The sequence below is a fragment of the Globicephala melas genome, chromosome 13, assembly GCF_963455315.2.
Source record: "Globicephala melas chromosome 13, mGloMel1.2, whole genome shotgun sequence".
In the NCBI taxonomy this organism is placed as follows: Eukaryota; Metazoa; Chordata; class Mammalia; order Artiodactyla; family Delphinidae; genus Globicephala; species Globicephala melas.
Window position 1 is genome coordinate 16,683,579 of NC_083326.1, and position 13,544 is coordinate 16,697,122.

The following is a 13,544-nucleotide window of genomic DNA, read 5'->3' on the forward strand; positions in this document are numbered from 1 at the left end:
GTGGAATGATAACAGGTGGACTATGTTTTGCAAAACTGATTTGACACTGAAAAATGTACTAACTGAAATTATTAGACTGCTTTTTCAGGCTACCTCTGTCTAATTTCTTTTGCAAAGGTAAATATACTTTCTGATGTTGGGTAATATATTTCTTAATACATTCGTTAATAAGGTCATACTTATTATTCTGATTTTAGGCGTGATTTTTCACTTTTTAGATTTCTTAACTTAAATGTGCTTAAATGTGCACAATGTAAATCCCTAGGTTTATTCTAATTGGGATAAAGATCCTATATTTGGACCAAATTTTGAAACTGTCTAAGTGGTGGTTATTCGATTTGTCTGCTCTATTCAGTGTTTATTATAAAGTGCATATTTCTCACCCTCATGAAGATTTAAGTAAAGATGAAATAAAATTCAAAAGCAAGTGAAGAACTCTTTTCTTCAAAGTAGATGGGAGAGTATGTCATCGTTCTCACTGATTTCTAGAGAATGCTTCAGAATCCAACCCAAATCAAGCTGTTCTTTTTTGGTTTTGTTTTACAAGAAAATTCTAATCTTCAATGAAAATGTTTAACTTTTTAACAGTTTACCTTTTGGGAAAATATTCTAAAAGGTTTCTGAATCAAAAGGAATATCTGGACTATGACATATGTAGGAGTAAAAATAAAATATTATACTCAAAGAAGAATGAACAAATCAAAACATAATTTAAAGTGCATGAAAGGAATGCAACAAAGACTAAAATTCTTATAAGTCATTGTTTGAGACTTAAAATTCCTCCACAATCTATCAGAACTCTCTAACACTGTAGGTAAGCAATATTTAAGCAACTTCAGGAAATAAACAGAAACACAAAGACTACAGGCAATACTGTGAAAATGATAAGAAAAAGAAAACTGAAGATTACAGATCAAGTCACGTACAGTTTTTACAGAGGAAAAATAATTTATTCCTCAAGATTCACGTATTTTTCATTTCCAGAGGTTAAATACTCAGAGAAATGTCAATATGTCATTTAAAACTTGCTACTAAAAATTAAAATTTAAAAACAGTTTATACCCTGTGCTTAGAAGTAGGTAGGTCGACATTGAGGAAACAAGAATGCTAAACAGCCGATCAAAGAGAATCAGAGGACTCAGTAGAGGCATGACGAAGGAAGAGGCTGCAATAAAACACATGTGGGTAGTGTTAGTACAAGCGACACAGGGTATGTTGAGTTTAAAGCACTGAATACTCTATTATCATTTATAGCATTTATTATTTGTGTGATATTTAAAATGAAGCCACATTTGCCCTACTCATTTTTGTAAGAAATTTGAAACTTCACATTTTTAATTAAAATTACATTTCACCATTTTAACCACAATTTTTTTCAGATTTTCCCAATTTATATTCAGCCTTGCTCAGTGTAATAACTCTTAAATAATTTGTCATTTTCTAATGTAAATAATAAAAAAAATTACTCAAGATTCAGCAACTTTTCTCCTAATTAAACATTTAGTTCAAAGACAACTTACTCCCCAGAAATTGATTTTTCCTAAACACTCCCTCCTCCAAGTTTTCCCACTGCAAAGTATGCATTGAGAGTTGTAGTGTGCCAGTTAGAAAATTAGAGACAGGAGACAAGGACTTCACCACACACGACAGTTGTAATAAGAGTAATCCAAATAAGTGAAGTAATCTTCCTTCTCAATATTAGAAAGCAACTACTTCAGTGGGAGAAGAGCAAATAAATTGGGGGGTAGCAAAACATAAACTCCCCAATCTTTATTTTGGAAAGAAAATGTGCATAATTTCCTAATCCTTCTGGCTAGGATGGCAATATGTGTGGAATGAAATGCTCTAAAGTATGAAGACAGATAATTTGGGAGGGCATGCTTGCTGAATTACTTATAACTCTTTAACCATGAGGCAAGTTTGTTAATCTGTCTAAGCAGTATTTCCATCTGTTAAGTAGAAATGAATAAAGTTGTTGTGAGGTTTAAATACAATTTCACCTATAAAATGCTCCTTGAGCATAGTGCCTGAGATAGAGTAAGTGCTTAATAACTGCTAGGTGCTATTATTACTACTAGTCAACACCTACTAATAAGTTAAATGTAAAGACAATCTCATTCAAAGTTGAGTCACTGCAAGATTTAAGATTATGTAAGTTATATTTACAGTAATCTTAAAGGAATTGCTTCTGATTTTTTTTCAGATGTGTAGTTCCAGTAACGTTATCATCATCTGGTATATATTTTAACAGAAAGAAATAGTATTTTAATATTTATTTAAAAAGCCAGTTCAAATGAGACCTGTTTTACCAACCTGTATTTTCTGTATTTGTTTGACTTTTGTGTAAAGGATTGATAAGATGCTAAAAGGGAAATAAGAGTCCCCATCCTGAGTGACATAAGTTAGAACCAGTTGCATAACATATAACCCATTTAGGGATCCCAGCACATTAGCAAAAAATGTTCACTGGAGCTAGACTATAGTGAATTAGTGCCTGGAAGATACCTCTGGAGATACTGCTGACCTACCTATGAGTCAACTATTTCATGCCTTGCACCATATGGTAGGCATCCTCTAGTACCGATGCTTTCCTAATCCCAAGGAGGAAAAGTCTTGTTTAAAATATATGTCCAGCCTATAAGAGACTCACTTCAGATTTAAGGACACACATAGGCTCAAAGTGAAGGAATGGAAAAGATATTCTATATAAGTAGAAACCAAAAGAAAGTGAAGGGTAGCTATAGCTATATCAAACAAAATAGACTTTCAGCCAAAAAATGGTAACAACAGACAAATAAGGTCATTACATAATGATAAAGGGGTCAACTGATCAGGTAGATATAACAACTGTAAATATATATGCACCCAACATCAGAGCCCCTAAATATATTAAGCAAATACTAATAGATCTGAAGGGAGAAATAGACAAGAATACAATAATAATAGGAGACTTCAATATTCCACTTTCAGAAAGGGATAGATCATCCAGAGAGAAAATCAACAAGGAAACATTAGACTTGAACCATACATTAGACCAAATGGATCTAACAAAAATTTATATAACATTCCAACTAGTAGCAGCAGAACACATTCTGTGCATGGAACATTCTCCAGGATAGATCATATAATAGATCACAAAACAAGTCTTAGCAAATTTAATAAGACTGAAATCATTTCAAGTATCTTTACTGACTATAATGGTATAAAACTAGAAATCACAACAAGAGAAAGCTGAAAAATCTACAAATATGTGGAAATTAAACAACATACTCCTGAACAACTAATGGATCAAAAAAGAAATTAAAAGGGAAATAAAAAGATATTTCAACAAATGAAAATGGAAACACAACATACTAAAACCTATGGGATGCTAATGTTAATCATATACACTAGTGCACAAGGAAAATATCAGTAGGTCCTATAAGGTAAAAATAATACAAAAAATACTCTCAGACACAATGTAATAAAACTAGAAATTAAAGATAAAGCAAAAATTAATGAGGTATTGAACAGAAGAACAGTAGATCAAATTAGTAAATCAAAATCCATGTTCTTTGAGAAAATAAACAAAAAGGACAAACCACTAGCTAAGTTAATCAAAGAAAAGGAAGAAAGTGCAAATATACAAAATAAATTATGAGGGAAATGACTAATGATACAGAAGGAATTTTTAAAAATCATAAGAGATTACTTTGCATCCCTCTATATGAATAAATTTGAAAATCTAGAAGAAACAGAAAATTCCTTAAGCAAATATAACTTTCCAAACTAACTGCAGTAGAGATAAAAAGCTTAAACAGACCAATTTCATAGAGAAATACAAAGTTATCAGGGGACTACCCAACAAAAAAGGACTAAATTCAGATAGTTTCACAGGGGAATTCTTTCAGGACTTTACAGAACAGATAGTCCCAGTGCTACATAAATTGTTTCAGAGTATAGAAATTAAAGAGAAACAATTCTTTTTACGTAGCAAATATAACATTGATAACTAAGCCTGATAAATTTAGAACACCAAAGAAAATTAAAGAACAATATCATTTATGAATACTGATGGAAAAATAGTAGCAAATGAACTCCAACGCTACATTGAGAAAATAATACATTATAATCAAATGTGTCTTAGGAGTTTATATCAGAAATGCAAGAATGGCTCAATACTGGAAATCTATTAGTATTATTCACCATATTAACAGGTCTAGGGAAAAAAAAACATATTATTATCTCCATAGATGTTGAAAATGTCTTTGACAAAATTCAACATCCATTCTTAATAAAAACCCTAAATAAAACAGGAGAGCATGTACTTTCTTTAACATGATAAATATATATACCTCAGTCCTAAAGCCAGCATTTGTCTTAAATGGGGGGACTCCAGAGACATTCCCACTAAGATCAGGAAAAAACTCAAGGAGGTTCACTATCTCTACTATTTAATATTGTTCTGTAGGTATTAGCCAATGCGAGTAAATGAAAGAAAAGAGAGGAATAAGAACAGGAAGGGGGAAATACATATCTGTATTTGTAAATTACATGATGGTATACTTGGAAAATTCTACCTAGAGAGTCAATGATAAACCTAACTCAAGAAAGGAAAATTCAGTAAAGAAGTAGGATATAAAATTAACTTGCAAAAATCAATAGCATCTTATACTCAAAAAAAAAATTAGAAGATACAATGAATGAGAAAAGCTCATTTATAATAGCAACAAAAAAGATAAAATACTTAGGAATATATTTAACAAGAAATATTCCCAGCCTATATGAAGAAAACTATGAAGACTGCTTTTAAAGGCACAGAGGTAGACTTGAACAAGTGAAAGAACATCCCTTGTTCTTGGTTAGAATGTCTCAGCGTAACTCATGGGTAAAATGTAAGTTTTCCCAGAGTTAATTGGCTATATTCTTCAAAAATGTCAATGTCATAAAAGACAAACAAAGGGAAAATACCATAAAGGATATTATTAAGTCAACTGAAAAATTAATATAAGGATGGTAGAATAGATAAAAATATTGAATATGATGTTTAAAAAATTTTATACATACATACTCATAATCACAGATGGACAAGAACATGAAGTAGAGGATGACTTTCTGTAATTCTGGGAAATTTCTCTTTTTTTCACCTTTTTAGACGTTTTAGATGTTTAAAAATGAGATATAATAATATGAACACAAATTGTTTTCTTTGCTTCTCTGTCATGTGGTTTATCCCTAGGTGATATATTGTTTATATGCTGGTGTGTGTTATATACACCACGTATTTTTGGAGTTATGCAGGAAAATAAAAAGACTTCCCTTTAATGTCATCGTTGCCATTCATAATTTTTGATTTTTCTGTGGATTTGAGAACTAACATGTCATATGAGAGACAATTACATATAGATACCCCGCTAGATTACTAGCCCCACCACCCAGCCCTGCAGAATATAAGCTCCAGGAGGGCAGGGACTTGTTCCATATTTATTATTCTCAGAGAACAGAATAGTGCCAGAACATAGTACAAACTAAACATATTTATTTTTTAAATGAAAGAGCAGTCGCTGCTATTGTCATGCAGAATGAATGTAAATAGTAACTTTGGTAATCAAGATAATTTAAAAGGGAAGGCCTACATAATGCCCATAATGAAATGAAGTTTACACAGTGAAAATAAAGTTATATATACAAGAACAGTTATTGTCCAAGAGTAACTTCCACTTATACAATGACCAAGGTGTTTAGAAAATGAGCAAATCAAAACTTTAGGAGATACATGTCTGTTTCCTGTTGTAGTTTTAAGCCTCTGCTTGGATTTTAAGAGCAATCCAAGGACAAATACTCCTATCCCTTAATCATCTTTTTAAGATAAAGTTCCATCCAAAGATCTTTTTTTAATAATGAACAAAAATCATTTATAAATAAATAAATGTTAAATTGCACATCATATCATTCATAGGCATTACAAACTTTTTTTAAGTGAATTTTACTTGGTTCGCTTTACTTCATTTTTCTTTTAAATTAATTAATTAATTAATTTATCTATTTAATTTTGGCTGTGTTGGGTCTTCGTTTCTGTGCAAGGGCTTTCTCTAGTTGTGGCAAGCGGCGGCCACTCTTCATCGCAGTGCGCAGGCCTCTCACTGTCGTGGCCTCTCTTGTTGTGGAGCACAAGCTCCAGACGCACAGGCTCAGTAGTTGTGGCTCACAGGCCTAGTTGCTCTGTGGCATGTGGGATCTTCCCAGACCAGGGCTCGAACCCGTGTCCCCTGCATTGGCAGGCAGATTCTCAACCACTGCGCCACCAGGGAAGCCCACTTTTTCCTTTTTTTAATGAAAAACATGGACTTAAAGTTTGCTCCTGTTTTCCAGTTGGAAGGAAAAGGCTAAGTCCTTAAATGACATGTTTGCTCCACACGCACATTCTTAAAAGAACTATAGAGGAATACGTTTTAAAATGTATAATCAGGGGCTTCCCTGGTGGCGCAGTGGTTGAGAGTCCGCCTGCCGATTCAGGGGACGCGGGTTCGTGCCCCGGTCCGGGAAGATCTCACATGCTGTGGAGCGGCTGGGCCCGTGAGCCATGGCCGCTGAGACTGTGCGTCCGGAGCCTGTGCTCCGCAACGGGAGAGGCCACAACAGTGAGAGGCCCGCATACCAAAAAAAAAAAAAATGTATAATCAGCTTTATAAAATGTGTAATGTGTTGGGAGGTGACTAATCAATGTTATTTTCAGCAAGGGAAATACAGATAAAATTGAATTGCTTCCTAGTGCCTGTGTAAGAACTGAGAATTTATGAATTGACATGAAATTTCAGCGAAGGAATCTCTTCACAAAACCCTCTTCTCTTCTGGAAGCACTTTCTATCAGGTGCGAATAAATATACAGCTTCATTATCAAGTCATAAATATTCTATCAAGTAATTCTTAATAACACATGAATGCTCACAAAAGTTCTAATTTTCTTTGTCAACTTCCAACAAGAGACAGAAATAATAGCTTGTTATTATTATTTTCCCATAACAAAATTATTTGTTTCAACAGCAATGATACAGATGTAAGTGGATAATTTTAAGATGTAACTTGATGGAAAGTTATCTCATTTGATTTGATTGACCTCTTACCTAATATTATCCAGCTAACAACCTGATTAATAAGAGGCAGTCCTTGTTTCTTGAGTAGACTATTATGAGTGCCATACACAACACAAATGGAAAGCACCGTGCTTAGCATCTGAAAACAACAAACACAGAGGACGTAAATAAAAGAGAAGGTGGTGAGTGACTAATTTATATATTAGAAAGAATACTTAGAAAAGTGCTTGAACAACTGGAATCTGGCCAAAATGTTATTGAAATTGGACCAGCTCACCTTCTTGTGGCTAAGACCAACAGTCAGAATTCTTGTACTAAGCAAAAGCCCTCCTTCACAAGCATGAATGAGGTGTTTTACACTTTCAGGAGTATTTTGGCATACATTATCACACTGTTTTTACTTAGAAATATTTGTTATTAATCTTGAAGTTTTCTTAAATCATGGAAGTGCAGAGAGTGAAATGTATATAGCTTGGCATATATGGCTGAGTGTCTTCCACCTCTGGCCCTCACTAACAGTCATATCTATTTATTCATTCAATACATATCTGTGGCCTGAGTTTTCACTGGTACTGGGAATACAAGGAGTACAATATTCTTTAGGGAATATAGACAAACTAGTGTAGAGTTGGTAAACTATTGCTTTTAGAAATATTATTTTATTGGAACATGGTCACTCTCATTCATTCACATGTTGTCTACAGCTCCCTTTGCCCTACAATGGTAAGCTGAAAAGTGACAACAGACTCCATATGCCCCACAAGCCTAAAACATGTACAATCTAGCATGTCAGAAAAATGTCTGCCAACCCCTGAATTAGCGGATTAATAGCCAGTTTAAGAAATAAGCTAAATTATGGCTATGAACAAAGTAAACTCTCTTAAAGATCAGATTAGCAACCTGATCACCAAATCCTAGAGATACATTTAATTTACTCATATTTTCAGTGAATGAAGAAGGAAGAATTGCTGTCAATAAATCTATGACACAATTCTAGGATCCTTTCAAATGTAAGACACATTCTCATTTTAGATACATTAAAATGTGAGAAGACAAATCTTAGAATCATAAAAATATATATATGGTACACAATAGAGGAATGAATGCAAATTAATAGGTTAAGGTAAGAAGGAATTACTTTATACTTAGGGGTATTTCTCACAAAGTCCATAAGAATTTTAACATGGTATTCTTTGCTCCTACAGATAAGGTTCAGAAACACTTCGTCAAAGTATTCAGTATTACAGGTGAATTTTTTCAAAGCTACTATGGTTTAGTGTAAAATCAGTTGGTATACCATTTAAAATGAAAAGATACACTTCAGTAGGGCTTCCCTTGTGGCACAGTGGTTGAGAGTCCACCTGCCGATGCAGGGGACACGGGTTCGTGCCCCGGTCCGGGAAGATCCCACATGCCGCAGAGTGGCTGGGCCCGTGAGCCATGGCCGCTGAGTCTGCGCGTCCGGAACCTGTGCTCCGCAACGGGAGAGGCCACAACAGTGAGAGGCCCGCGTACCGCAAAAAAAAAAAAAAAAAAAAAAAAAGATGCGCTTCAATAGCTTGATAGGATCTTTGACAAAAATACTTCTCTTTTTATATGTTCTCTGTTGTTCTCCGAGAACGAGTTAACATCTTTTAAGTGTTGTATATTTTAATTTTTGAGTGTTCTTGGAAATACTATTATCCCAGCTTTGTTCTGAGTAAATTTTTTGAGGAGACTTAAATAAGTTTTTTTCTCAGTGTTCTAGATGTGGTTTATTGTTTATTGTTGAAAAGGGAAAAAAAAGTGGTTTCCACTCTTATCTACAAAAAAGCTATCATTTTACAGAATATGACATCATATAATCTCTTACAACCCTACTGGATATTATCTTTACAGATTAAAAACAAACAGACAAGTTCTATTACTGAAAATCACACATCTAGTACAAAGCATAACTGGGAATTGACTCAATTTTGAAATGTCAAGTTCAAAGTTCTTTTCACCACTCCAAAACCACCAACCAAAGTGATGTTTATTTTCTCCTAGTATGTCATCTGAAGTCTTAAACTAATTTTCTTGTAAACATACTAAGCGGCTGCTTTCACTTCAAAGAGCTTACTTTTTTCCTGACCCAAACTAGGACACCACAGAATCTCAGACCAGAGGAAGTCTTTTTCAGTTCAACTCTTTGGACAATACTTCTTATATCTCCTTAATCTCTGCTATCTAGGCGTTTTGGGGGGGGGGGGCTCTGTTGACCTTTTTGCTATTTCATACCTTTTAGAGAACATATTTCCATATAATATCTTAAACAGAAAACTCTTCTCAGCTGGTATTGAGGTTAAAAAAAACAGGATGGCATCTTAAGAACAATATAATTAAATACAACTGTAAGATACATTTTAGTGTATCATTTGTATAACATAGTGTTGAAAATCTGTAACTGACCTGTAATAGATGTAACACCAGCTCTTCACTTACAAGACTATCTTTTCTTTTTAAGACAGATGTTACAACAAACAGGGATAGCAGAAGAACCAGCAAGCCTGCACCCACTCTGTTTTAAAACACAATTCACAATTTCAAATTTTCTTAAGACATTTATAGAATATATATCACATGAAAATATTAGATATTTTACTTTAATATAGAACCTCTCAATCATTTGCTTAATCAAGATGAAGTAACAAAATGAATACACAGGTGTAAGAAGAATAAAAATCTTAGAATAAAGATCCTGTGGGGATGGTGTTATTTGTAACTTTTCACACAATTTTTTAAGTATCTTCATCTTATTTCCATAATTTGATTTTTTTAACATTTACGCATACCATAATTCTCAGCTTGACTTGGACAAATTTACAGAAAACAATATAAAAGATAGCTATACAAATATATCAGTATCTACACCACACATTTTCTGACTATGAGCACCTACTCATACACAAAGGAAAATCTACATTTATAATCCACAAATTGTTCCTCTCTATCACTGACGTTGGTGCTTTTCACAGCTGTTTCTGGCTAAGGGAAGGATGGAAGAGGGGCCACAAAAGTAGCATGTGGGTGAGGCATTGGTACAGTAATGAAACAACAAATTCCACTTTTTCAAGAACACCAGATACAGTATGGTTCCTGAAATCGAAGGAGACTAACATCAAGGAAATACTGTACTATTACTATTGAGTTCTATTTCTCACCTCCTAAAAATCCAAGTAACACAGGACGACTGAAATTATATTGAGGATAGAATCTGGAACCCAGTAATATAATAGAACTATGTGAAAAGGAGTTGGTTTAAGAGAAATAAGAAGGAGCAAAAGGCAGGGTTATAGAGAACGTGAAGCAGGAACTCCCAGGAAAATGCTTGTTTTTGCTTTTGTTTTGATTCTTCTAATATTCTCTTTAAGAATCATGAGGGAAAAGTTAATTAAATCTTATGAAAAACAACCGTGTATGATTAAGATTCTTTGTTTTTCTCCCCCATACCCTCTTAAAAAAATAATTTGGTATTTCAATTAATTGGCAAATATGTTTTTACCTCAGAATATTATAGCTATGTTATATAAATTTTTGCTCTTTCTTTTAATTTATCCTTAAATATTTCACATATCTATCTTTGTAATTTTCTAAAGAAGAGAGATGAGGTGAGAGATCAAATGGAGAGTAGCAATTTCTCCATAAACCAGGAGGCAAAATGAAGAAGTTGCAAATATAGCTACTGGGAAACTTGAAGCACTGAGGAATTTAAATTAAGAGGGGAAACAACATAATTTTTAAAAATACAAATTAGATTTCTCATGGTTTAACAAGTTTACTTCCTGAATTAATCTTTACTGGAATAGGTAAAGTGAAAATTTTCTATGAAGACCATTTATATAATTTCTTTTCCTTTTAGCATAAGTCCTGTTCAAATATGTCAATAGTGCTTGAGCAGGACAGATGGGTAGAGGCCAATGAAAGGAGGGAAAGCGGCTTTATAGAGACAAGAGAAGAGCTCACAGAGTAGTGGGAAGCAAAAAATAAAATGTTTGACTTCATCTTTGCACATGCTGTTTACAGTTTATGACAGCTGCAAAATGTTTTCACTTAGAACTAATAAAGTATGGCTTAGATAAAACAGTCTTAGAATTCAATACAATTTTTTGAGCTCTGCTAATAAATTGACTTCCTGGAATAATTTCTGATCTAGTCCATATTGTTATTCTCACAGAAATGAGATAAAATGTATATAATTTATAGGTACTTTAAAATGAACACATACTTTAAAAAAATATTGAGTTAATTTTCCTTCAAAAGATATACCCTCATCTATTAAAGATGGGGTTAGAACGCTAAAAAGTTGGTTACACAAAGTTCAAAAGAAAGTAACAAAGATGATTACATGATTAGAAAATAAGAAAGGAAATGTTAAATGAAATAGTGATCATTTAATTTGCCAAGCGCCTGCACACACACACACACACACACACACACACACAGCCATCAGATTACATGATAATAACTTTAAAGTTAAAAACAAATGTAACCAATTATTTTAAAGATTTGCTTGGGATATACTGAGGAGAAATAAATATAACAGCAGCATGGAGAATTCAGGTAAGGTATATAGAATTTTCTAACAGCTTAAGTGATTAAACATGAGAAAGCTGTCAAGGTACAGAGAGTTTCCTCCCATGGAGATCTTTACATTCAGAATAGAAGAGAATTTCATTTTTCTCAGACATTTAAAATGTGGACATGATCAAAGGAAAAGAGAGATTGCATCAATCATCAGTGGCTTTTAGACCTTTTAATTTTGGTAACAGAACATTTTTTCATGTGAAACCGTTTACTGATCTCCCAATATATAAAACATACAAAGGCTTCTAGACCTTTAAAAAATTCTTGGCATTTTAAGTTATCACTGGCACAATTTCATTTTTCACAAAGGTCCAGAAGCATCTTCAGGGAGTTTTAATGCCTCTCAGAGCCTGAGCCAAAATTATGACTAATGGTTTGATAGTATTTAGTATTTTAACTTCTAGTTTGTTCACATGATTTTAAACTCATGGCCAAGACTTGGTTCATATTTCATAGTGTTGATTGAGAAAAACAATTGCATTAAAAAGAAAATAAGTTAAAATATGGTGCATACACTAGAAAGATATTTGGCTTTCGTCCTACAACAGGCATAAGTGGGAACACTGCCAGGAGCAAACAGAAGAAAATCCAACTCAGCGAGGTGCTCTAAAATAAAGAAAAAAGTTATCTTTAGACATTATGGTACAAAAACTGTCTTCAGTGTTTCACAGACTACATGGCTGTGAAACTAAAAGGAAAATTCAAAGCTTTACATCTGTTTACTTTAAAAAGTAATATAGTTACTATTTGTGAAGGATCTGTTATACAGTAGGCACTATATTAGGTATGATATAGGCATTATCTCATTTAATTCTCACAATAACCTCAATAGGTAGGCTGTATTATTCACAGTATTTCAGATGAGGAAACTGAGCTCAGAGATGTCAAAGTGTAAGTAGCACCAGATCTATTACTAGTAAATGAAGCAGCCAGGATTTAGACTCAGGTCTGCTGTTTCAAAGCAAGCACTTCATTCAATTTATGTTCTACCATATATTGATGACATCTTTAAGAAAGCTGGCCTGCAATCATAATCAAATGATTGTGCCCAGGAGGGAAATAAGTAAAAATACTTCTGTAATTAGATTAAGACAAAAAATTGTCAATAGTCCCATTAACTGGAAAATTTTGTAGGTTCTCATAGAGTAGAAAGAAGATATTTCTATCTTCCTGCTACCTCCACCAAAAAGTATCAAAATGAAAACATGAGAGTATTCTTTGTAGAAGCACACTGTAATTACCTACCTAGTTAAAGGCAGAAAATCAGGAGTAATTATACTTTAAAATAATCTATCATGAATAAATACTTCTCCAGAGAAAAACTGAGGTGGCTCCAGACCAGGAGGGAGGTGACTCCTCTGACTTGAGTCCAGAGTGTGGCCTCTCATGCCACTGCACTGCTCTGGGCAGTTCCTCTGTGGCATTTAGATATTTGAGCCTAAAGGAATCTAGGAAGTGCTTCAGAGAAGGACAAATCAGCTCTGCTTCTTGAGTATTTCAATCACCACAAGACCAGTTCACTTTGATATGAAAGTCTGCATGAATCACTGAAACCTTAAAGTCAACTTCAGTCCTCCTGTCAAAAGGGTCAGGATCTTTATGTAAGGTCACATTCTACCCTGTTCTTAAAAAAATGAATAATTCCCTGAGTTAAACGCATATCAAAACAAAGCCGCTATGAATCTGCCTAATTTCAAAGTGAGTACTTATACCTTTGCTCGAGTCCACAGTGGAGTGATAAATGGCCAACCTGCAAATGCAATGAGTCCAGCTGTAAGCATATAGCGGTAGAAAAAACTGAGAACCTAGTAATGCAATCCAAAGAAGAAAGGGAAAATGAGGTCATTTCAAAGGAGTTACATGTGT

General features: G+C 33.7%; 1 protein-coding gene across 5 annotated transcripts in view; it reads right to left on the reverse strand.

Annotated features, from left to right (window-relative positions):
- PIGN (phosphatidylinositol glycan anchor biosynthesis class N) overlaps positions 1 to 13,544 on the reverse strand; it is a 110,825-nt gene that overhangs the window by 38,257 nt on the left and 59,024 nt on the right. For all 5 annotated transcript variants that reach the window (XM_060310702.1, XM_030868104.2, XM_030868099.2 and 2 more), the window contains 5 exons: positions 13,391 to 13,483; positions 12,193 to 12,284; positions 9,504 to 9,612; positions 7,104 to 7,212; positions 1,063 to 1,165 (listed from right to left, as the gene is read on the reverse strand). In XM_060310702.1, the coding sequence (XP_060166685.1) occupies positions 1,063 to 1,165; positions 7,104 to 7,212; positions 9,504 to 9,612; positions 12,193 to 12,284; positions 13,391 to 13,483 (506 nt within the window). The remainder of the gene's footprint in view (positions 1 to 1,062; positions 1,166 to 7,103; positions 7,213 to 9,503; positions 9,613 to 12,192; positions 12,285 to 13,390; positions 13,484 to 13,544) is intronic.